Here is a 23449-nt window from a genome sequence, read left to right on the forward strand (position 1 = left end):
TCTTTCACATTACTTTGAATCACTTGACTTGTTTTGTTTGTGAAATATTGCCGTATTTTTAGTGATAGTTATGTTTTGCTGTTGAAACATGACCGAATGATTTCTGCCCTGGTAACGATGAGGGGCAAGGCGGTCCAGTACATAACGAGAGGCCAACTTGTGAGGCAGCAGTCACAGTACTTTTTTGCACACTTTATTAATTTCCTCCATTCCTCCATAAGGTGACAAAAAAAGGTCACTTTGTTGCTTCCAGTTGTCAGCTACCAGAAGACGCTGTGACTTTTTGAGGTCTACCTTTTAACTTTCTGTACCCGGACGAAATGCAAGTCTAAAATGACTCGCGACGAATGCCAGCATGCTGTTGTAGTAAACAACCTGGTTTTATTTGACTGTCTAGTGATTACAGGCCTTACTGGCTACAATCCATTTACAAGTCTCTTAAACCGTCCCATTTATACGCTGCTGGTCAAAGTTTGTACTTGGACTGTTGACATGTTTGTTTCGCTAACTATTAACAGATTGGGACGTTAATAGGTAGCTTCCTCATGACGAATAATGTGAGCCACACCTAGGCCGTCTCAAGCAGTTGAGTTTTGACTCTGTTTTTATGTATTTCATTACTTTGATTATAACTATTATTGTTTTGTTTTAATTTATGTGCATACAAAAGGGTAGAAGAAGCAAGCAGTGGGGTTATTGTGTTTGATAATTGTGACTTTCCTTGATCACCTATCAGGAAATTTAGTTTTATAAATAATTTTTGTGTTCATTTTAGCTGGGAGAAAATACTCCACGTGTTATTCTTCGTCGATTTTTCTGTTCCACGTTCTATTTTCATCCATTTTTATAAACCAAACGTATGGCATATTTGAGGCTATAAACTTATTGAGAGTAAACTTTTCTTGTCACGTCCGACTTACATAATTTTCACTTCTTTCATTGTACAATCTTCAAGTCCAAATGAATGTTTAATGTGGCCCTTAATGCAATGGCAGGAGGAGAAGTCGTCGGATGTTGACGGAAGATTCTCTGTGTAGTTTTACAATGCCCTCACTTTCACACTAATTTCATCACATGAGCAAACCTCCCTTATTTATTCATTCATCTATCTACAGTATTTATTTATCTATCTAGCTAGCTAGCGAGCTAGCTGGCTGGCTAGCTCGCTGCAGTGTCTGAACTGAATGTATTTTGACTAGGTGGTCATCATGTGAGGATAATCTCAAACAAGTCAAAATAAAATGCATCGTGTCTATAATTAGTGCCAAACTCCGGTTCTCGAGGGCTGGTACGCTGCATGTTTGAGATGCTTCCCCCCTCCAACACACTCCATTCAAATGATCAGGATCGTTATCAGGCTCCTGCAGAGCTCGTTGGTGAGCTGATCATTTGAATCAAGTGTGTTGGAGGAGGGAAACATTTTTAAAAAAATGCAGCATCCCGGTCCTCAAGGACTGCAGTTTGATATCTTGAACCGTTTCACCAAGTCTGCAGTAATATCTTATGACTTTACATTTTAATTGTTTCATCTTTGTACAGCTCCATGCTTGAGAATCACTTCCTGTCTTTGCTTTTTTTTCCCCCCAATGTTGAATAAATTGTTTGAAGCTATACTGTATACCACTCACTTCCGCGCATCTCCCTAAGTTGCTGCCCACTAATGAATTTTCTCCTCTGACGCGAGTGCCTGTGTGCTCGTGCGTTCGCTGAAACAAATGTGGGCTTGTGTGTTGGTGCGAGTACACTACAGCTGAACAAGAGTATGAATAAGCGTGGATAAGCATTTAGCTCTTTCGGGCGATGCCTCGGTTAACCTTCTCATGTCTGTGTCAGTCAGATCAGAGTTGTGTCATACAGTAGTTTCCTCTTTGGAGAAAATCTGCGCCAATGCAACGTTCACGGGATGCGAAAGAGTAGCGAGTGGAAAAACCTTATGGGTTTTCTATATTTAATCCAACGTCACTTGAGGTTTCATGGCTTAATTTGGGGCTAGAAGAGTGTTCAGCGGAGATTCACATTTGCTTGCTTTCGTAAACGTAGGTGGATTTCTACTTTGCAAGCTGGAGTGAAGCGAATTCCATTGGTGTTGTTCAGAGCGTACAAATAAGTGTTCAACTGTCAGCATAATAGTTGTACTGTATGATATCATGCGCTACTTAGCCACAACCATCAAATGCACTTTTGATTCAGTCCCCCAACTAATTTGTGGTCTCATGGAGAACAACTTGAATGACATGGGCGATGCAAAGCTAAGCTGCAGCCTTGCTGAAGGCAAAACACGCATAGGCAGCACTATTAGCTTCGGTGACATTGAAACAATGCAACGACTCCCATCTCATTAAAATACTTGAAAAGAACAGCATGTCTTGACGGTTAGTTTGTGTAGTCAACACCGTCCGTGTTCCTCATGTTTGATCAAGGAAATTTCTTTCATATTCCTATTCCTTAATATGCAGGGTTTTTTTTTTTTTTTTACTACAGTATATTTGCTCTTAAATTAGGATAGTTGACTGAAGCACATTTGATCTTTGGCAAGATGAAAGAGCCAAGTTAATAGCTATGTTTTGAAAACGTTATATATAATGAGGTCTCTCAAAAAAAAGCACAAAATAAATGTTGGAGCAGTTCTTGGATAAAGCAAATAAATATGAAAATGTTAATTTGTGTCATGTCTGTTCTTGCAGTTTGTCAGAGCAAAGACATCCGCAACAATGTGACCAACCTCCAATCGCTGGAGAACTGCACCATCATCGAGGGCCACCTAAAGATCCTGCTCATGTTCAAGACCAAAACCGAGGACTTTCGGGGCCTCAGCTTCCCCAAGCTGCAAGTGGTGACCGACTACATGCTGCTCTTCCGCGTCTACGGCCTCGATTCCCTCACCGATCTCTTTCCGAACCTGACCGTGATTCGCGGCAACAACCTCTTCTTCAACTATGCCCTTGTCATTTACGAGATGCTGCAACTGAAGGAGGTGGGCCTTCACAGCCTCATGAACATCACCAGGGGGGCTGTGAGGATTGAGAAGAACCCAGATCTTTGCTACCTGGCCACTCTGGACTGGTCCAAGATCCTGGACTCGGTGGAAGACAACTACATTGTGGAGAACAAGAATGACCGGGAGTGCGGAGACGTGTGTCCCGGCACGGCCCAAGGTCAGACCGTCTGCCCCCAGAACACCATCAACGGGCACTTCAGGGGAAGATGCTGGTCCCAGAACCACTGCCAGAGAAGTAAGTGCATTTGAAAGGCCAAATATCTGCTTTATTCTCCTCAGCCCTTCAATTGAAGTTTATATAAGCTCGAGTTGGGTCTCATAAACCTGTTCACCACGAGGCATGAATTTGAAACCTGCTTTTCCCCTCGGGACTACCACTTGCTAAAATCCTCCATATACTGCAAATCTGACCTCTTTACGTAGAATGTGAATCAGAAAGTCCACAAGTGAAGTGCCTGTTTGATCATCAACCGTATTTTACTCTTGACACTTGACATCCCGCCACTACTTTAGGTCCCAGGCCAAAGTTTGTAACAGTGGGAAATGTTAAATCCCCATATTGACTGTCCTCATTTGTGTTATTGGTTGCCGAAGGAGTCCAATGAGACACGTATGTCAGTCGTTGATATGTGTGCTATCAGCTTCATTTGGTGAGTGAGAGCGAGAGGGCGGGGGTCTCCCTGATATCCACAGCCAAAAAAAGAGGGACAGGCAATGCCCTCTGATTAGCATTCTTTGACTGGAGCATGTGTGTCAGAAGAAATGATTCGTAATTAGAGGCTGGCGATCTTCTTAAAGTCCGGAATGACTCAGGCGTTATTGTTGAGTCAGGGAACTGCGCAGTCCAAGGTAGGCATTATGGGAGAAAAGTACATTGGGAAGGAGAGGGTGCATGGATAGGGATAAACAGTATAGTACACATGTTTGTTGGTATTTTCTTTTCGGCCTTTATTCAAAAAAAGAACTGCGGCTTTTCTCCGCGCTGCTGCCCGTCGGCCTGCCAGAGCTCCGGCTGGCCAATCGGCCAGTCAGTCTTTCCTCTCCTACCATAAACACAGAGAATGGCGTCTATTGTAGGACACTCAGAGAGAATGCTTATTATTTTTTGAGAGCGATTATAGCTTGCCTTGTTTTTTTCTCTCGTCCGCCTCTGTGTCTGACGGAGAGGCTAGCGTTCAAAGCGTAATGGCCGCGTCCGTGTTTATAGTTGAACTTCAACTGTCCCAGCCCGCATTTACGTTGGCTCCTCGCTATCCTTCCAGAATGTTCGGGAATGGAAAGCGATACAGGAAGTGATCTCGTGTGTGTGTCCATGCACCTCTTGCGTTGTACACATGTACAAAATAGATAGTTTACATGTGGGACAGGACTAGGTTTCAAAGACAAATTGCCATGATCACCAATGGGCTAAAGGAGAGGGAAAGAGTGAGGGGAGCAGAGGGTGGGGGGGATGTCGACTGATAAACACAAGCGTGTTTATGGTACGTCAAGTAATGTCTGTGCATGTGCGTTCATGTCTCCTTTGGCTCTGATAGGCCGGGAGAGGAGGTATGATGCACGTCACGCGATACAGACCAGTGTAGGTAAAGCTGGGGCCATTTCTAGAACATGATGCAAGGTGGCCGTCTGGCCCTGCTGCAGGCGACTGCGTATGCAAGGGAGAGAGTGCTCCATAAGGATAATAAATTAGCATTGACTCCACATGTTTGAGGTGTGAGTGTTTAATATTTACAAACGTGTGAGTCATTCCCAAGGGCTGCAATGTCACCTCAATCCCTTTGAAAACACATTCGCCCAATCCAGTGCTGTTTCTTTTTAAAATTTAGTGCACACAGGTGCAGAGCAGGCGAACATTAGCTGCAACGTTAACGTTTGTACATGTGGAAACTGTCGGGTTGTGCTTTTGTGTTTTTTAGTTCGAAGTTGCCTTAGGTAAGAGACAGGGAGCGCCTACATTCTTCTGATCTTACACATGCAGGAAAACCACCACTGTGTGTGTGTGTGTGTGTGTGTGTGTGTGTGTGTGTGTGTGTGTGTGTGTGTGTGTGCCGCATTGCTGTTTATGCCCGCGCAAAGGAAACAAACATCTCCCTTTTACTCCCCGGCTTGGCAGTTCATATATTGTGCTTGCGGCAAATCTCCTTAGTCCGACAGTTATTGGAATTAAGATTTTAATTAGGAAAGGTGCGCGTGTGAGCCTGCGCGCGTGTGAGCCTGCGTTAATCACAGAATAAATTCATGTGTTACAGAAATAAAAATTTCATTGACAATTCGAACCATGGTTGACAGAGACAAATTCATTGATAGCAAAGACTGCTGTCTGTAATTTGACTGATCTATACGTACAGTGCGTGTCTTGAAGCAATTGTCATTTCCCTACTTAGCAGCAACCAGAAGAGGGTTCAGGTAATTCAGGCCCCAATATTTTGCTGCCAAATATTTTTTTTTTTATTCTGGAAAAAATGTGACTGCATTTCTTTTTTGGCATTGAAAAATGTATCTAAAAAAATAGTATGCAAAATTATTCTATTCATGAATTCTTTCACTGCCAGCCATTTTCAAAAAAGAAAACCTTGAGTGCCAGCCAGTTTAGAGCAGTCTGACTAATCTTTGCAAGGGTCTCACAATATTGTTTTATGGCTATGGAAACACAGACACTACCAAACATCACAAAAAAGTTTCTTTCTACTTTCTCCCATTTTTTTTAAATCAGCAGTAGAATATGGGTTAGTTTCACCCAAATCACTTAATGTTGGACTCAAAAATTGCAGGTTTTTGTGGAAAAGAAATATTTCATGCACAGCAGTAACTTTGATGCGACTATTTTTTTTTTGCTTGAGTGACGCCTCAAACATCTGAACAATCCTCTTCGATAAAATACCAACAATGAAAATTTGCTTTTGATGGCAAAATCATGTATTTACAAATATTCTTATTATTATTGTATATTACCAGTTTAACTATTTACATTTGATACACTTTAAAAAAACATTTGCACATTTAGTAGTAGGAGTAGTAGTATTGAGTAGTGTGTGCATGTGCGTTTGTGTACCTAGGATATGTCAGTGTTTTGATTTCTAAATTTTTATCATCTCTGTCATCTTTCTTCTCTTTTGTGACACTGTTGTTAATGGATTTAACATTCTAAACACTTTAATCAATCTCAATGTGCTTTTAACATCAACCATGTTCATGGTTTTCTGTGTTCCTTTGAGACACGGTGATTTCATTCAAAAGAGACCCAATTCTCCCGTCTGCTGGCCATAGCTAATGTTTTTCATCGTTTCACATCAATAGCGCTCGAATTAATGTACTGTAGTTGTTGAGGTTTTTTTTTTTTTTTAAATGACCTTGTAGTGTGTTTTATGATTTGCTGCCAGTGTAGAACTGATCTGACAATAGATACATCGATGCAGATGAATGACCAGATTTACTCTCACTCGCCGATAAGACAATAAGAGAACACAATCATGCTGCTGTTTGGATCAAACTTTGTCTGTTGCTGAGGCCTTGCACAACATGTTCAGCCTCACAAACTCTGCGTGTTTGCACAACTCACACTCACACACACGCACACGAGCAGGAGGAGAGAATGTGTTTCAGGTCAACGTGAACTCTGGCTGTGCCTACGTGCTTTGTTGCCCACTGTGATTGTTTTCCATCTCACACACACAGATGCACGCACACACAGTCACCCTCTTCAAAGTGACACTCTGTCACACGATGGGCTCTTGAATCAGACCTGTCCAAGCTCTCCACATACTCACATGAAGCTAATAGAAAGTGTCAGCCAAGAAGCAGTCTGTGCCTCGTCTCTCGCACTGTTCATTTAAAGAAGTACTTTGCATCCCTCCGTAATCCGTGGAAGCGTCTAGCGTGGAATTCATGGCACAGTTTTGAAAGGTTTTGTTTCATATTTTATTTGAAAACTAACTTTGAGATCAATTACATTGAGAGTAATTTGTTTAAGATTCCAAACCGTCGCAGCCATAGAGCCTTTAGTTGGCGGTATGCTACCCCATGGCAGGAGTCAGCGAAAAGCCAAATCAAAGTCCTTTGTTCACAACAAGCTACTCATATCATGCTAACAGCAATGGAGCGACACAGGAAGTAACCTACTTGAACCCCATTAAAGAAAAAGAATTACAGCACACTTATCTCCGAGCGTGGCGGCGTGTTTCAAGTTTGGCTTCCAGGTACACACACACACCGACTGACACACATGCCGCAACCACACACCCACACATTGTCACCAGGGTGGCAACTGGCCAAGCTCCAGCAGCCGAAAAGAGAAACACATTAGTAAGGATGGCGGTGTTCAACACAGCCCATCATCAGCTTCTCTTACCACTATTCAAAAACGTTAAGCCCTTTCTTCGAGACACCTGCATAGTTGCAGCCAGTATAAAAGTCGTCATACACTGGGAACAGGTCAGATTGCCCAAAAAAAAAGGCAGATTCCGGAAAGAAAGTTCCTCTACATTAACCTGTCACATTATTTATAAGAGTCTTTTTTTTCCCCAGTTAAATTCATACCACCACTGTGGGCTTGGAGTAATGTCATTATTGAAGAAAAAAATACTGCACATGTGACCGTGTGACCATTGACCATTGTATTTTAATGGTCGTCAATTCCACACATATTTTCACTAGTCACGGGCTGGCACATTTGTTCCATGTTGAAAATGTCATTTTTGTCGTACATCTGGTTCAGAAGTACGTGTTTTAGGATATTGAAAATGGACATGTTGGTTTAAAATATTTTACATCTATACCATGTCAGATTAGACTTTTATACTACTAAACTATACTCTAATCCTCAATTTGTCATTGTTGCTGTTGTGCCTTTTCTGGAAATGGCTTTCTTCAGGCTTGTGCTTGTCTAAAGTAGCCCAAGGTTAGGCGGTTACAGTGCCGCTTGGTGCTTTCGCATGGTTTTGACAGCCTCTAATTCAATTTTCTTGTGCACACAGATATTTTTTTAAAAGCCATTGGTGTCCTTTCATTCCAAAAAAAACCCATCCCTCCATATTGAAAGATTCCATTCTACCTCCGTCTTTTTAAAATGCCGATAGTGATCTACCTACTAATCCAAACACACTGGCACACAAAGTGCTACCTACATTAGTGTGCATCTTCCTCTATATAATTATTGCTACGGCTATTGGCAAGTTTGTCTTCAATGCTTTTCGATTAGGATAATTGCAGCATCTTTGTTTGTTGGCTGGCCTTCACATCAACACACACTCGCTGGCAGGTCTCTGATGTACCGTGAATATCTTACATGGAATAAGTGACAGCGAGAGTACGTGTAGCCACCTTTCCTCTTGCTGCCTGTAAGCACGCTGGACGTCCCAAATTAACTTTGTTAAGCCGACGTCGATTGTGTATGCGCATCCTCGTTGGTGTGTGAATTGCACGCCGCCTCCTCTCACCCTCGGGGGATCTGGAAAACTCTCTCTTCCAGCTCATCAATGGACTGGCACTACCACATTCTGCTCCGCACACACATTTCAATGCAAGTGCATGTGCGCAAAGACACAGGGAACACTACACGCTTGACACACTGAGCCAAGTGGAACACGAACGTACGCACGAGCTGAAGTAGAGCACCCTGGCTGACGCCTCTGCCCACTGTTCCGACAGGGGATTGGCTGCTAGCGGCGATGTAAGTAGCCTATCGTGTGAAGAGGATGAGAGCGTCTGAGGACACAATGCGTCGGAACAAGAGGCAGCGGCGCCTCCGTCCCTCATCTGTCGTTTCATATCGAAGTGTCGCTCGTTTGGCATGTGCTTCATCTGGAAAATGAGACAGACGTTAAATATTGTTCCCTCGTGAGCGCAGGAGTTTGATTTTCTACGTTCACGTGTGGCGCGATGATGGTTTATTTATGTTCACGCGCTTCTCTATTCATCTGTGTAAATGTCTGAGCCGTTCAGGAAAAGCTTGTCGGCAGCCAAGTGCTTGCTCCAGCGTGGGCTGTCTGAAAGGACTTCCTCATTACTTCCTGTCTTTGTCCAGAGCACATCCTACTGCTGAGCTGTACAGCTGGGCCCCCGGGGGAAGGCTAATGGGCAGAGAGAGAGAGAGAGAGAGAGAGAGAGAGAGAGGCGCTGAGATATTACTTACATATGAGAGACGGTGAAAGGAAAGATAACTAGTTTGCAGGAGCCCATTCACAAAAACCCCACGCGCTGTCGGAAACATTTATTGGGGCTATTTGCCATGGACAGCTTTTCCCAAACTCTAAGCTTCAAATTGTTTGAATATCCATCTCGTCACCTTGAGGATGTTTGGATAAGGGAAAAACTGAGATGAAGGGGGGAGAAATTGTGTTTGTGTGTTCGAGGGCAATATAACACGAGCCTCCCTCCGCTCAAGAGAAGGGGATTGTTTTCAGGTGTTTGGTCAGATCAGATGACCGCCTCCTTCCAACTTCGACATCCACACGTTCACACAAAAACCATTTCAGGGTGTAGCCTGCCTCTCGCCTAAACGCAACCGGGAGAGGCTCCAACACTCCAATGACCGTAATGAGAATAAGTGGTGTAGAAAATAAGCGGCTGGCTGGCTGAATATGCTGAACTCCCGTTTACAATGCCAGCATCCTATTGAGTAGAATCACGGTGCCCGAGAGAGCGGTGGAGGTCAACACTCCGCCGCTGACTTCATGTTGTTCGTTTTTAGACTGTAAACGAGTTGGAACTGTATCAACAGCTGCTGTGCTGTCTGCTGCCAACAACAACCGTGCCCTCCGTTTTGCCTCAATTGCTTTACGACGCGATGAACAAACTATTATGCAGTTGACAGAATTATTACGAGGCTGTTTCACCGCTGTTGAGCATTCCCGTGCCTACTTTGCGAAGGTGTGGCTGAAATCAGCAGTTTCACTCGCAGGCAGTTAAAATCGATTTTGACCTACCATGTGTGAAAATGTGTATCGATCATAGACATAATTTGATGCTTTTAGCTTTGTCATAGATGATGCCAGGATATGTCAAGACAGCTTTCGGCATGCAGTGATTTTTCTTCATATCACACGTGGGACACGTGCAACATCTACGTGGGTACTGGCTCATTCCCAAAAACTATCGTACTAATCTCTCACGGAATGATTCAATTTTTCCATTCATTCCACTGCCGCTTAGGACTTGACAACCAAGCCACCAAGCGGAACAATTCATATCAGCTCGCTTAAGTAAAGTTTGGAATGCCAATCCCTGAGCTGCCTTTTGTGTACGCCGCCTTGCGTCTCGGCTTCGTTTACATAGCTGCGTGAGCTATGTAAATAGCTTGATTTTACACCAGCACAATATAGTGTAACGCATGGACTGGACAAGAGCACCACAATAAAACCAGCAAAGGACAACCAATTATATTTGATAAATTAGTCGACGACAGTGTTAGATCAGTATGAGTGACAGCTCCATACTCTTGATGTGTTTTCATTTTGTATTTGTGTGCTTGGTCTGTTTGGCACTTAGTTTAAGTGCATCACAACTGTTTCTCTCTCTTTTTTTTGTTTTTTTTCCCCTTCACTCGAACGGCGGCGTACCTGAGGATGGTTCGTAACTCGCATTTTGACTGAATATAAAGCAAACAAGGGCACAGCTCGCAGCGCAATGAATTAGTTGAAATCAAGGTGTCACTGTACTTATTGTCAAGCCATCGATGGACGAAAGGAGCGTCACAGTTGCTGACGCACGTTTCAGCCGTTTATTGAATGCTGGGAGAAAAATAAAATAAAATAAACCTTGACGCCATGTAATGAGTATTTTAATGATCAATTTGTCCATTGATTCTTTTGGTGACTAATCAATGAATTGGACAAAAAATGTCTTCATGTTCATTCCTCTTTTCAAAAACATGGCATAATTTCAAATTGATAGTGGAGAAAACACAATTTGGGTTTTAAAACAAAAATTATATTTATGATGTATATGATTATTGATTACGATTTGATCCGTACGTCAGAAAATAGGCAAAAATGTTGACAATTGTTTTTCAAAGAAATGTTTGCAAATGTTTTATTTTGATTCAACACAAGCATAAAAAGTCTGCTTTCATGCCGGAAATGAGAATCTTAAAAAAGCCATTCTGAGGATTTGAACAATTTAAAATCAAACAAGGTCTCTAAACAAATAAGTTATTTAAAATAATACTCAAATCATTTGATAACAGACTAGTTGTAAAATCGATTAATCGTTGCACCTCTAAAATGAACACCCCCAAAAAAAATGCTCGCTGTGGTGCTGCTATTGGCCACAGCTCACACCCAGAAACTCACCTTCACACACCCAGAAACACACAGTGGCCTTTGCTCTAGCCAAAATTGTCACACCAAAAGTATCACAATACCAATTTTTTATGCTTTAATTTTTTTGTGTACCTATGTTGACAATGAAAAGAGTTTTTCCGAAGAGCAGATTTTTACTCATTGCGAATGGATCTGGAACGTATCCCCCTCGATGGATATGAATTCACTGTACTTCCCCTCTAGCAGGATAGGCGAGGTTCATACCTATGTGATCACAATGGCGTAGCAAAGTCTGCAACCAAACTTACTGGTCTGTTCTCTATTTGGAATATGTGAGGCGTATTCTTCATCAAATTCTTTGCATTGCACACACGGCTTCACTGTTGTCCGGCAGCTCAGCTGAAGGGTGTTGGTGGGATATTTGGACTTCTAAAATTCTCAAGATATCCGTTACATCATCTTCATGGGAAAGCCGGGTTTCCCCCAGGTTGTGAAATCATTTGAAGTGGGTAGTTCTCCTTTGTTCGTTTGCTCATCCAACAGATCATATGACAAAAACATGATTGTTTTCCCAAATATTTGTCCTCTTTTTTTGTTTTGTTTTGCACAGTGGTTCTGTTGAGAATGGCCACCCTATGGCAGTTGAATTGTGCCATAAATAAATACATAATTGTAAATGTTTAGCACAATTGTGTGGACAAGAACTCAGGATGATATTGGGTCTCCACGTTTGTAGTTTCGTGTGGTGGTGGTCCAGTGGTTAGCGTGTTGACCTCACTGTGCAGAGGTCGTGGGTTCGAGCCTGGCTCCGGTCTTCCTTTGTCGAGTTTGCATGTTCTCCCCGTGCCTACGTGGGTTTTCTGCGGGTACTCCGGTTTTCTCCCACATTCTAAAAACATGCATGGCAGGCTGATTGAACTTGAAATTTTGTTGTCATGAATGGCGAACGCCTAAAAGACTGCAAGTCGAAATTAACGCTGACTGAAGGAAATAAGCAGTCCCTCATATTAATTCATGGTTCATTTGACTTTATTTTATCGTCGGTCTAACCTACAGTATAAGACCAAAACATTTTTGAATAATAAATGTGATAAGTAAAATAAAAAGCATTCATTTGTCAAACTTGTCAAGCCCAACACAAAACATTCTTGGGTGCACTGCGCGGAATTGTGGCACGTATCTAACGCAATCACATCCAAGGCAGCTTCGACCCAAATCCACCAAATTTTCAGAGAGCCCTCAAAAGTCAGCGCCGGAAATCGACATTTCTAAATTAGATTTTCCTCAGCTGAATCCTTATGTGACCTCGCCTTCCTTGAAGTTCCATCCAAGCCTACGTGTTTTTTTTTCTTTTTTTTTTCTCCACACTTTTCTCTCCAGACCGACCTCGTTTCGCTGAAGGTTTTGTCCAAGAAATGCTTCTTTTCCTTGAACCGTTGAACACGTTTGACTCACTTAGCACTTAGCGGGGAGCTCAGCCCTACGCAGAATATGCTTCATGTCCAAGAATTCGCAGTACACGGAGTAATTTACTTGTGGCTGTAATGGAACACTCCAGAAATTCTGTTTTCAGTTAAGGCCTTATTTGTGACATAATGTACATTTTGGGATGCGGTTGGTGGGAGGGACAGATGCTGAGGCGTGTTACAAGGAGAGCGGGACCTTTCCTTTTGTTGCGTGCGTGCGTGCGTGTAGTTGGACAGCCTAGAAGAAATAATGTCTTCCTGCTGATAACCAATGATGAAAGCAAATCATATTTATGCAGCAATATATAACTAAAACACACAAAATGCGCCTGATTTTACTGCCGTCCATGTTATAAAAACATCCTCTCCATGTGTCCTCGTCACCTCCAGTATTTCTTTTTAAATGTGTTGTTTATTTTTAAGTCTGTTGACCCACAAACTAGTACAATGAAACTCCTCTACAACAAAATCATGTTTGCAGCAAGAAAATTTTTCACAACAGGGGGTTTTTCACTGTAGCAAATTTGTTTTCAGATGTAAACACACACACACACACACACACACACACTCACACACACACACCTGGACTACTGCGCATGTGTAAACCAGTGTGGTGGTTGCTGTTGCCGTTTCCGAACGAAGCATTAGAGGTCGCTGTTGGATTAGGCTTCATTGTAGTGAATCTCGTCGCGAGGCAAGAGCAGAGAAAAAGATTTCGTACAACGCAACAGGGTTTTTTTTTCGTTGTATGGGGGGCAGGAGAGTGGGAATGGTGTTAATACATGAAGATTTTCTCACACTAGGGGGTATTTTCGCCCATGTAGGTTTCATTGTAGAGGAGTTTCACTGTAGTAGTATTGTTGCATTTACATTAACCATCATTCGTTGTTGAGTGAGTTGATTCATTGTTGTAGCGAGAGCGAAGGCAACCACTCACACATCAAAATAAGCATAGAAGTGAAGAGAGGGTTGGATATTGTATGGTAGACACTTGTATGTCATATTAAATGCATATCATTATGTCGGCCGGCTCCACTTGCACTGTTCCAAATCTCGCATTTCCCGTGAGTTAATTTAGCCTTGTTCGGTTTGTTTGCCGTTCAAACCAAGCCTCCTTTTAATATTGATGGCATTTTTTCCACGTGAACCTACGGTTTCTCGGCGCATCCTTTTTGATGGAGCTTCCACTGAAGGAGGACCCACTTCATCATTTTCGGAAGTTCGGGATTTGACTGCATATATTGTGAATGTAAACTATTGCTTGAGTGGTTTGCACAGGCAGCCAGTCACGCGTTTAGAGCACTTGCTCTCTCTGCCAGAGTGTTCCCATTACTGAAAACTAATGTAAAATCATAAATTCGATCAATTCTACTGGCTGCTGTTTGCGACATCCCCCTCTCAACAAGTTGGAAGACAAATATAAAAGGTGCAATGATAAATACTTTCGTAAATGCAAGCGGTGAGTTATAAGACTGCAGTAAAAATGGCTGTTGTAGTTCCACTGCCATCTCGATCTACTTTTGTAGCACGGTAACCTTTCCCGGTACTGCTTGACGTCCCGTTGCCCTTATGAGGAGATGGTGCTGCTAATTATCGTCCCAATAAAGTCGGGAAGTCTAGCTGTCCAGTTGTCTGGAAAAACGGGTCACACAAACGGGAAGATGAAGAATTGGAAGAAATGCCTGTCATTGTCTTTCTTTTTCGGTCTCCCATTCTCTTCCCCATTGCTCTGCCCTCTGGGAAAGATCCTCCCTTTTTAGCGCATTTCGTCCCCCCCCCCACCCCCCCGAACTGTCCCTTCGCTTTTGTGCTCTCTCTCGTTGTCTCTCCAACTCTTTTCTCGCCCCCTGTTCCTCCCCCTTGCACACTGTGGTATGCAGACATGCAGGAATTTCTGGGCCTCAAAATGATAGACCAAACTTGTCAGCCCTGGCTCCTGTTACTAAAGATGGCTGCATTTGCCCTGGCTTCCTGTGATTGGTGCGCATGGAGCTCCAATCCACGTGATTGGTCGCAACCTATTTGTCCACATCGCCCGTGCTTGATGGCAAAAAGTGTGATTTGCAGCTATTGTGTTTGCTGAATGCACACTTTTCATGTGTAATTTTCTGATTGTAACTCTTGAGTCTTCTATATTTAGTTCATTGATCATCTGAACATAACTCAATCTCAACGTTAGTAAATGGAACAATATGGGACATTGCAAATGATTGAATATGACTGATGGCAATCCTACAATAAATCATGCACAACTTTGCTAGCAATAACAGTATGTCATCATCAATATTGTATCTTGATATTGCTGAAGGAAGATCAGCTTTTGATTTGAGCCAACTTTCTTGTCATGACACGTGAAGGACAACTGAATGCTGACTTCATTTAAGCAGAAGCATGTTAGCAGTAATTAAATGAACATTCCATCCAGCCATCCATCCATTATTTATTGGTTATCGGTGGTCAGGTCGCAGAGGCAGCAGCTTTACCAGGGAAGCACCCACTTCCCTTTCCCCAGCCACTTCTTCCAGCTCTTCCTGGGGAATCCCAAGGCGTTTCCAGGCCAGCCTGGAGACGTAGTCTCTCTAGCGAGTCCTGGGGACCTCCTGCCTGTGGGACACTTCAGCAGGGAGGCGTCCAAGAGGCATCCTAAGCAGATGCCCGAACCACCTCATCCATTTCGACATGGAGGAGCAGCGGGTCAAATTCTGAGCCCCTCTCAGACAACCAAGCTTCTCACCTTATGTCTGAAGGAGAGACCAGAGACCCTGTGGAGGAAACTCATTTTCGCTTGTATCCGGGCCGTCGTTCTTTCGGTCACGACCCACAGCTCATGACCATAGGTGAGGGCAGGAACGGAGATCGACTGGTAAATCGAGCGCTTCGGCTGAGCTCCTTCCTCACCACGACAGACTGATACAGAGTCCGCATCCCAGCAGTCGCTGCGCCGATTCGCCTGTCGATCTCCTGCCCTCACTCGTGAAAAAGACCCCAAGATTCTTGAACTCCTCCACTTGTGGTAAGTTCTCATCCCTATCTTGGACAGAGCACTCCACCCTTTTCCATGGTCTCATATTTGGAAGTGGTGATTTTCAGGATTTGTTAAGTTAAACAATGGCGCTAAACGATTGCTCGATTATGAAAATAGTTGTTGATTCATTTGATCATCAGTCAATTGTTGATTAGCCGATTAATTTTGACACCTCTGGTTGAAATCAATTCTAAGGGGTTGTCTGTGTCTCCTAATATGGATCGGAGATGACACTGAATGGCACCAAAGCGAAGCCCTTAAATAGGCTATGAGCTAAGTGAGCTATTCTCTTACAAGTGTGTGTGTGTGTGTGTGTGTGTGTGTGTGTGTGTGTGTGTGTGTGTGTGTGTGTGTGTGTGTGTGTGTGTGTGTGCGCGCTCGTGCCTGTGTGTGTCCGTGCATCACCAGGCAGGATGACGTCCAACCAAGCTAATGTTTATCATGCCTGCTCTCTCTCCAGGGCCTGAGCCGAGCCTCGTGATGGCATTGTTGCAACTAAAAATGGTTTTTAGGCATGTCAACCACACTTACTGCGCGCACATTGCCAACTACTGTATCGCCATGGAGGTTTATATTATCTTGGAGGAACAATTGAGATCACAAATCATTTACACTCATGACTGAGGCCATGTCCACAAAAACACACACACATATATCGTCGCTGTCCTGTGAAAATCGTGTATGTCCGTATTTGTCATTTTAAAAAATGTTTACATTCATGGGATATCCGTAACATAGACATGCCATTAATGTTAAAAAAAAAAGACAAAAATGGAGATGTTTTTAACAGCACAGCGACGACATGCTATCCATAGACGTGTGGACATATGTGGCCTTACATGATTCATTGTGTGATTATGTAACATTCATAAAAATTTTGATGAGCTGAATGACATCAGCCACTTCTGTAATATTTCTTGTGTGTGCCCAAAAGCACACGATCCGGATACCAGTTCCAGTCCGTCAGCCTATTACACCAGCAACCATTTTGAAAGTATCATACCAGCAAATCAGGGAAAATAAATGAGCTAAAATCAGCATGTGATTTTATTCTATTCGCTTGGGAACTCACAGAATCGCTCTCTGGCACATCTGATAACAAATTGTGTCCTTCCTAAGAACGTAAACCTCCAGATGGTACGCCAGCTTGTGCCTCTCTGGTCTTCCGCCTGTGTTCGTCAGTCAATCCATGCAGATACTGCAAGGAGATGAGCGTTCCTCCAGCCAATTCCACTGAACAAATTGGCTGCAAAGTCTTGCGAGTAAGCAGGAGAGCAGGGACGCAGGGGTGTCCTTTGGTTGAGGGGTTTTAACATTATCAGGGGGTTTTAATTGTTCCAAACAAAATCTATGTTCAACATAAATAGCCATTAATAGGACAAGATTGCAAATGGATGACATGCTCCACTCCCAAGTTCCTTTGGTTGAACGGCTACTGCATTCATGAAAGTCCATACGGCGTAGCGTCTGTGGACAGTATGTGGAGACTGAGACAGATGCTCCAGTCTCTTTTCTACAATGTGGACTAGAGACTGTGATGGATTTACCAATGGCGCTTTTTGGAGTTGTTGTGAAAAGTACTGAGTTGAATGCATGGCCGTATCCGCTTGTCTTACCCGAGTGACCATTTGCTACCACCTCTTTCAGGCTTAATTGCTTGAGATTTGCTCGACAGCGTCGCTCGTCTGAGAATTTTTTAAAGATTTGACACTTTTACAATCAAAGTTAAAATATCAAATTAATGTAAAAACCACCTCGCTTCGTTCACCTCTTTGAAAACTCCAAAGCCAAACATAATCAATCAAGCAGCCCCTGATTTTTTTTCCGGAATGTTCACAACTTGCTGTTGCCATCATAAAACATTTACTAGAAAAACCAAGTCGAATTATTGACATTCCCACTTTTCAGTCACGTCTCGAAACTGACTGCCATTTCGTAAAAGATTCGAATCAATGAACCTGATTAACTAAGATCCTAAAGAGCGGCTTATAAATTACGCTTTCGCTCTTAACAGATTGCACGTGATTGAAAATGCAGTCTTTGACTAAGATCCCAAATAGCTAAGGCTGTGTTGCCAAGTTCACTTTCGCAAATTGCTGGCATCTTTGGCAAAAGGTGCAAAAACGATCAAGCCTGCCGTGTTTAAAAGAGGCTTGTGCGCTTGGGGCAGCGCTGAAGTTTCCGCCATAGATTTGGTAGAACACCACAACTGCAAAAGGAAGTTTGAAGTGAGGAAATTGGAAGTGTGAGTAAATCAATCCCCAAGTATCCTTGCGGCTGTGTCAGAGATTTACCCGGACAAGTTTAATTAAACAAACGACTCGACTCAGGGAAGATTGTCTTTGCAGTCGACGGGAGCGCGATCTCCCAGAACAACCAACGACGATTGCTCCGCATATCGCACTCCAAGATCCTCGTGCTCCTCGTCGAACTTTTATTGATTACATATGCAAATTACAACAAAAACACCCCCACCTGTATTTGCGTACCACACCCCCAGTCCGGCCCTTCGGTCAGAGATTTGATGAACCTTTGTCAAGCTTTGAACCCCAGATACTCTGACACCTTCATTTCTGGCCTCCCACGAAGAAGTCACAGACGTTGCAGATGACAAATGTTCGCCCGGGCTTTGGATATTCTAAAACACTTCGTTCCTAAACTGTTTACTGCCACTCTCAAGCTGAGTCTAGTGTCCTTCCATCTGTTCGCACCCTTGCGGTAAAGCGATTACCTGTGGACTTCAAACAGCCCTCTGCCCGAAACGGCCCGACACGCTTGCGCACAGACATTTGGGGGTGCTGAAGACACACCAAAAGTCTAGACAGGACTGAAATTAAATAAAACTTTCAACATGATATCATTGTGTTCGTCGATTTCTCTATCAGGATGACTCTCACGCCTCTCAACGAAAAACATTTGTGAATAGAAGTTACCCATTATTAATGGTAAAACTCGAAATTCAATCAAATGTTCAAGCTAACTTTAAAAATTGACGAGGCACGTAGTGATGCTAGCCTTACTGCGTTGAATGCCCCCTCAGTTCTCGTCGCGTTCGCCGCACATTGATCTAATTGTGGTCTCACATTTTTCTTCTCTTAACACTCTTTGTTGTTTCTTCTTTTAGAAAAAGTTCCAAAATAGCTAAAGGAAAGAAAAAACAAATCATAACACGTGCAGGTTATCCTCTCAATCTCCACGTCTTGTGATCTGGACTGAGGTCTTCGTCTGAATGCGACCACAGTGGTATTCAAACTTAAAAGTCTTGACTCCATGTGAATATTTGGTAAATTGTCAAAAATGTAGAATTGGTATTACAAGTTGCACTTGACGGAACTGCCCTGTTTTATTTCAACCTCAAATATGAATAAGATCTTTGAGCTGGTATGAAAATGCAACCTTTGAAAAACAAAAGCAGTAATGTTCAGAAATGTCAACGAGCCTCTCGGTAACCTTTCCCTCTATCAGGAGTCCGCCATGGCCGCTGATAGCATCCAGCACCAATACCCGTTTACCGTCTCCTGTTAACTGCTCTCCCTCAGGGCCACCCGGCTTCTCTTGTCCACACTGATTCGATTTAAACCTCATTTGGACTTTTTCAAATCTGATTATACAGATGCACACACACACACAACGGCTGTTTACCTGCGGCTGTTCAATGCGGTGTGGCGATGAATGACGTCCGTGATACAATGGTGCGGCAAAACAAGCCAACCACAGACACCGTGGTTTGCTGTGCGCCGAAAACTCAGCAATAACCTTTTCTGTCAGGTAAAAAACTATGGAAAAAAAGCGGAATAAATATACCGGATCGTTTTGCACACGCTGGCTTGGACTTGTCATTTACACTCTGAAGCGTACGTTCCAGAAAGCACTACGCTATGGTTATTTTCTATACAGAACCTTTTTATTGCGTTTCCATTGCAAAATCTCCGACCTAAATCTTATCAAATACCATTTTGGAGTGCTTTGGTAACAGCCATTTCTTCTGTGCTACGGGAAGAAAACAAAGCGGCATCAGAAGAATACTGTTTGATTTACAATGGAAGAAGGATTTAAAGCTGCGCATACACCACGGTACCATGTAGCGTTTATTTCTAGACTTAATTTCTCGCCGGTATGTTTAATTGTTGCCCTTTTTACGTTGCTGACACAGCTGTTGTCTTCCCGCCAACATACCCCATAGCTGTCATGGCTAAGTGAACTTCACTAAACCGCTCGGTGAAAATTCCGATTTTTGTTATTCTACTGTTCTTAGGAAAAATACGGTGTTAAAGAAAAAAAAAAGATTTCTATTTTGATGGCAACATCCCAGTTAGGAAAAGCTTGCCTTGAGGCGCAAAGCTCCTCCTTTACCTTCAGCTGCTGTGTTTCAATGAACGAGTTTTTCTTCTCTGCGTGCTGGAGGGCCTCTGTTGACACCACCTCGGGCCCCAAAGGATAAGCAGGACCTCTTCGGTCTCCTGACACCCTCTTCCCCTTTTCCTAATGCATGAGCTTCCTTAGTCTATTGCCCCGGTACCCCTGTGCCGCATGTATTATGTATGTGCATACATGCATACGCAGCAGTACAAACGGGTTTTCCTCTGTGGTTGGACACTTCTCCTCCAGCAGTTCGCCCCGCTGTGTAAATCCCTCAGCTGGGGTTTGTTTTTCAATCAGGCCCCTGGAGGGATGCCATGTGCCCGAGTCTGGCGCGGAGGCTGATTGAGGGCCCGGCTTGCTGCTACTCGCCGCCTGCAAAGTCCACATTATCCATGATTGCCTCTCAATGAGTTCACAATAAAAGTGCGCCTCATTCGGCGCACTCCGCGCCGCCAGACACACAGGGTGTTTGTTTTCCTGTGCGGCTGTTTTTAATTTTTATTAACCCACTTGGACAAAATATCAAGTCAGAGAAGGATAAAAAGAAGACACTGGTTTCCTTTTAACAGCAACTCGTGTTATTATACCCTGGCAAGACAGGAGAGGGCTCCGCAGGAGAATGGCAAGCCTTGTGAGGTGAGCCTACAGATTGGATTGATAAGGCCGGTCTGTGCAATTACTGCTTTCATGGCCTCTAACCTCTGCTACAGGGCCAGTCCTTAGTCTATCATCCTCAGTCTCTCCTCACCCTCTGCCTACCCACAACCCCCTCACCTCTGCAACCTCACTCGTACAGTATCAGTGTATTCACTTGTGATGCACCGCTGCCCTCCATTCCTTTGCCATCACTGACCGTCTGTCTTTCATAGAGGCATCATTGTGCCCTTGGGTGAGGGTGGGGGGGAGATCCGTCGAGTGCAGGCGTGTGCGTGTGTGTGTGTGCCGCATTGCTGTTTATGCCCGCGCAAAGGAAACAAACATCTCCCTTTTACTCCCCGGCTTGGCAGTTCATATATTGTGCTTGCGGCAAATCTCCTTAGTCCGACAGTTATTGGAATTAAGATTTTAATTAGGAAAGGTTTTAGAGCGGCACACGTTGGCATTAGCATGATCAACAAAAGGCTTGTTGGAGGGGCCCACTGGCAGGAAGGCACAAGTCGGCATCCTGCAGTCACATCAGTCCTGTCAAATTCAGAACAAAGAGAACCCGCCAGTGTTTTACTTTGCGTTTCCAATTCCACAAAACTATATCTTAATATTGTATCATTCATTTTTGCAAGGCATGTCACCATTTTGACCTCGGGTTCAACTGTATTACCATTTGCCGTATGCGTGTACTTTTTTTTTTTTAAAGAACCAGCACAGTGTTCCCGACCTTTGTCTCGAGTCCACCTCAACCGCAGCAATCAAAAGTCGAGCAACCAAGCCACGTGACTTTTGCCGATTTTTCCAGATCACCCAGAATTCTCCCCACAAACCAGTTGACACATTTAAGTGTAAATCAGATTATACCCTGTTTTTCTTGTGACTAACACTCTCCGCAATCAGGCCCTGCAAGCTGGCCCAGGAGACCCTGGGTCTGTCTGCTTCGCTGTTTTGCTTGGCCGTTGGTTGCGCGGGGCATTCATTTTTACAAGGCACGTCACCATTTTGACCTGGGGTTCAACTGTATTACCATTTGCCGTATGTGTGGACTTTTTTTTAAAGAAACAGCACAGTGTTCCCGACCTTTGTCTCGAGTCCACCTCAACCGCAGCAATCAAAAGTCGAGCAACCAAGCCACGTGACTTTTGCCGATTTTTTCCAGATCACCCAGAATTCTCCCCACAAACCAGTTGACACATTTAAGTGTAAATCAGATTATACCCTGTTTTTCTTGTGACTAACACTCTCCGCAATCAGGCCCTGCAAGCTGGCCCAGGAGACCCTGGGTCTGTCTGCTTCGCTGTTTTGCTTGGCCGTTGGTTGCGCGGGTGGAAAGATGGCTCTCAAATCTTTGACAACCTAGAGTTACGGTTGGGATGCAGGACTCTTAATTTATCGTCACACTTCCAAAGGCTTCCTTTGGGAATACATTCAATGCATGAAGAAGTCATGAATGTTGTTAGCTTTTGGGCTTTGCTGTGGTGCCCTTCGGGGACGGTCGTTTGCAATGATGCTAAGAGCTTCACATGTCATACGCACGTGAAATATAGACCGCACCTTTTTGTTATTATAGACACAAGTCAAGGAAATGTGGCCCGCTTGCTTCTCCGTGTCTGAACGGCGAGTTTCCCGGCTGCCTCTCGCAATTAACAGCCTTCCTGAGGAGCTGGATCGAGGAAGGAGACAAATCTGTCCGCTAGAATGCTTCGGAATCTGTTTTCTCTTTAGAATAATCGAACATTTATAGGCTTTTCATCTTCCATTCTGCAACCCCGCAACGGTCACAACGCTCTAGTCTCTCCTCATCACCTGCTCGGCTCAGTGCATATGCAGAAATGCATGTGCACGTGAGGTTAGAATTCTCTGTAAATCTGCTCCGTACTTGATGGTATGTTGTGAGTATGAAACAGATCAGCTCAGCGCTGCACTGCAGGTTCTGTCAGACCAGAATCTTGCTGTATTATTGACACCCCAGAGATCAGTCCAAATTTCTTCATCAGTGCCTTCACGCAAGATCCTGCGTTTAAATTAGTGAAAGGAAGCGTCGCTCTAACTCTTTACAATACTTGGCCAACTGCGACTCTTTCTTTTAGCGCCGAAGGTCGGCAGGAGTTAGTGTTGGCTGTTAAACTTTACATCCCTGCATTGTGAATTTCCTGTTTTCTTGTGTGTGAGACAAGATGTGTGTGGATAGTAGCCTTAAAGGATGTGCACATGCGGGAGAGTTTTGGAAGGACAAATGACGATGACGGGTCAGTAACGACAAATGTGCCAAGGCGAGAGAAGAATAAGGGAGTGGCGAGGAGGGCCATCATTGCAGCGCATCGATTTTACCTCCATCCTTAGTGTCTCGTTGGCCATTAAACTTTACATCCCTGCGTTGTGAATTTCCTGTTTCCTTGTGTAATGTGTGAGACAAGATGTGTGTGGATAGTAGCCTTAAAGGATGTGCACATGCGGGAGAGTTTTGGAAGGACAAATGACGATGACGGGTCAGTAATGACAAATGTGCCAAGGCGAGAGAAGAATAAGGGAGTGGCGAGGAGGGCCATCATTGCAGCGCATCAATTTTACCTCCATCCTTAGTGTCTGTAATGAGATCTAGTGGCTGGGGGTTTCCGGGAGAGCAGATTTGTCACCTGCGGCAAGACACTACGTCTGAGCGGGGTGGTGGGAGGTTGGTCAAGAGGAGGGG

General features: G+C 43.8%; 1 protein-coding gene across 1 annotated transcript in view; it reads left to right on the forward strand.

Moving 5' to 3' along the window:
• The first annotated feature begins 2653 nt into the window (after positions 1-2653).
• insrb (insulin receptor b) overlaps positions 2654-23449 on the forward strand; it is a 49574-nt gene continuing 28778 nt past the window's right edge. Inside the window, exon 1 of the mRNA XM_019880212.1 lies at positions 2654-3233. Coding sequence (XP_019735771.1) covers positions 2654-3233 — 580 coding nt within the window. The remainder of the gene's footprint in view (positions 3234-23449) is intronic.

The sequence above is a fragment of the Hippocampus comes genome, unplaced genomic scaffold (genome assembly GCF_001891065.2).
Source record: "Hippocampus comes isolate QL1 unplaced genomic scaffold, H_comes_QL1_v1.1 scaffold151, whole genome shotgun sequence".
Lineage (NCBI taxonomy): Eukaryota > Metazoa > Chordata > Actinopteri > Syngnathiformes > Syngnathidae > Hippocampus > Hippocampus comes.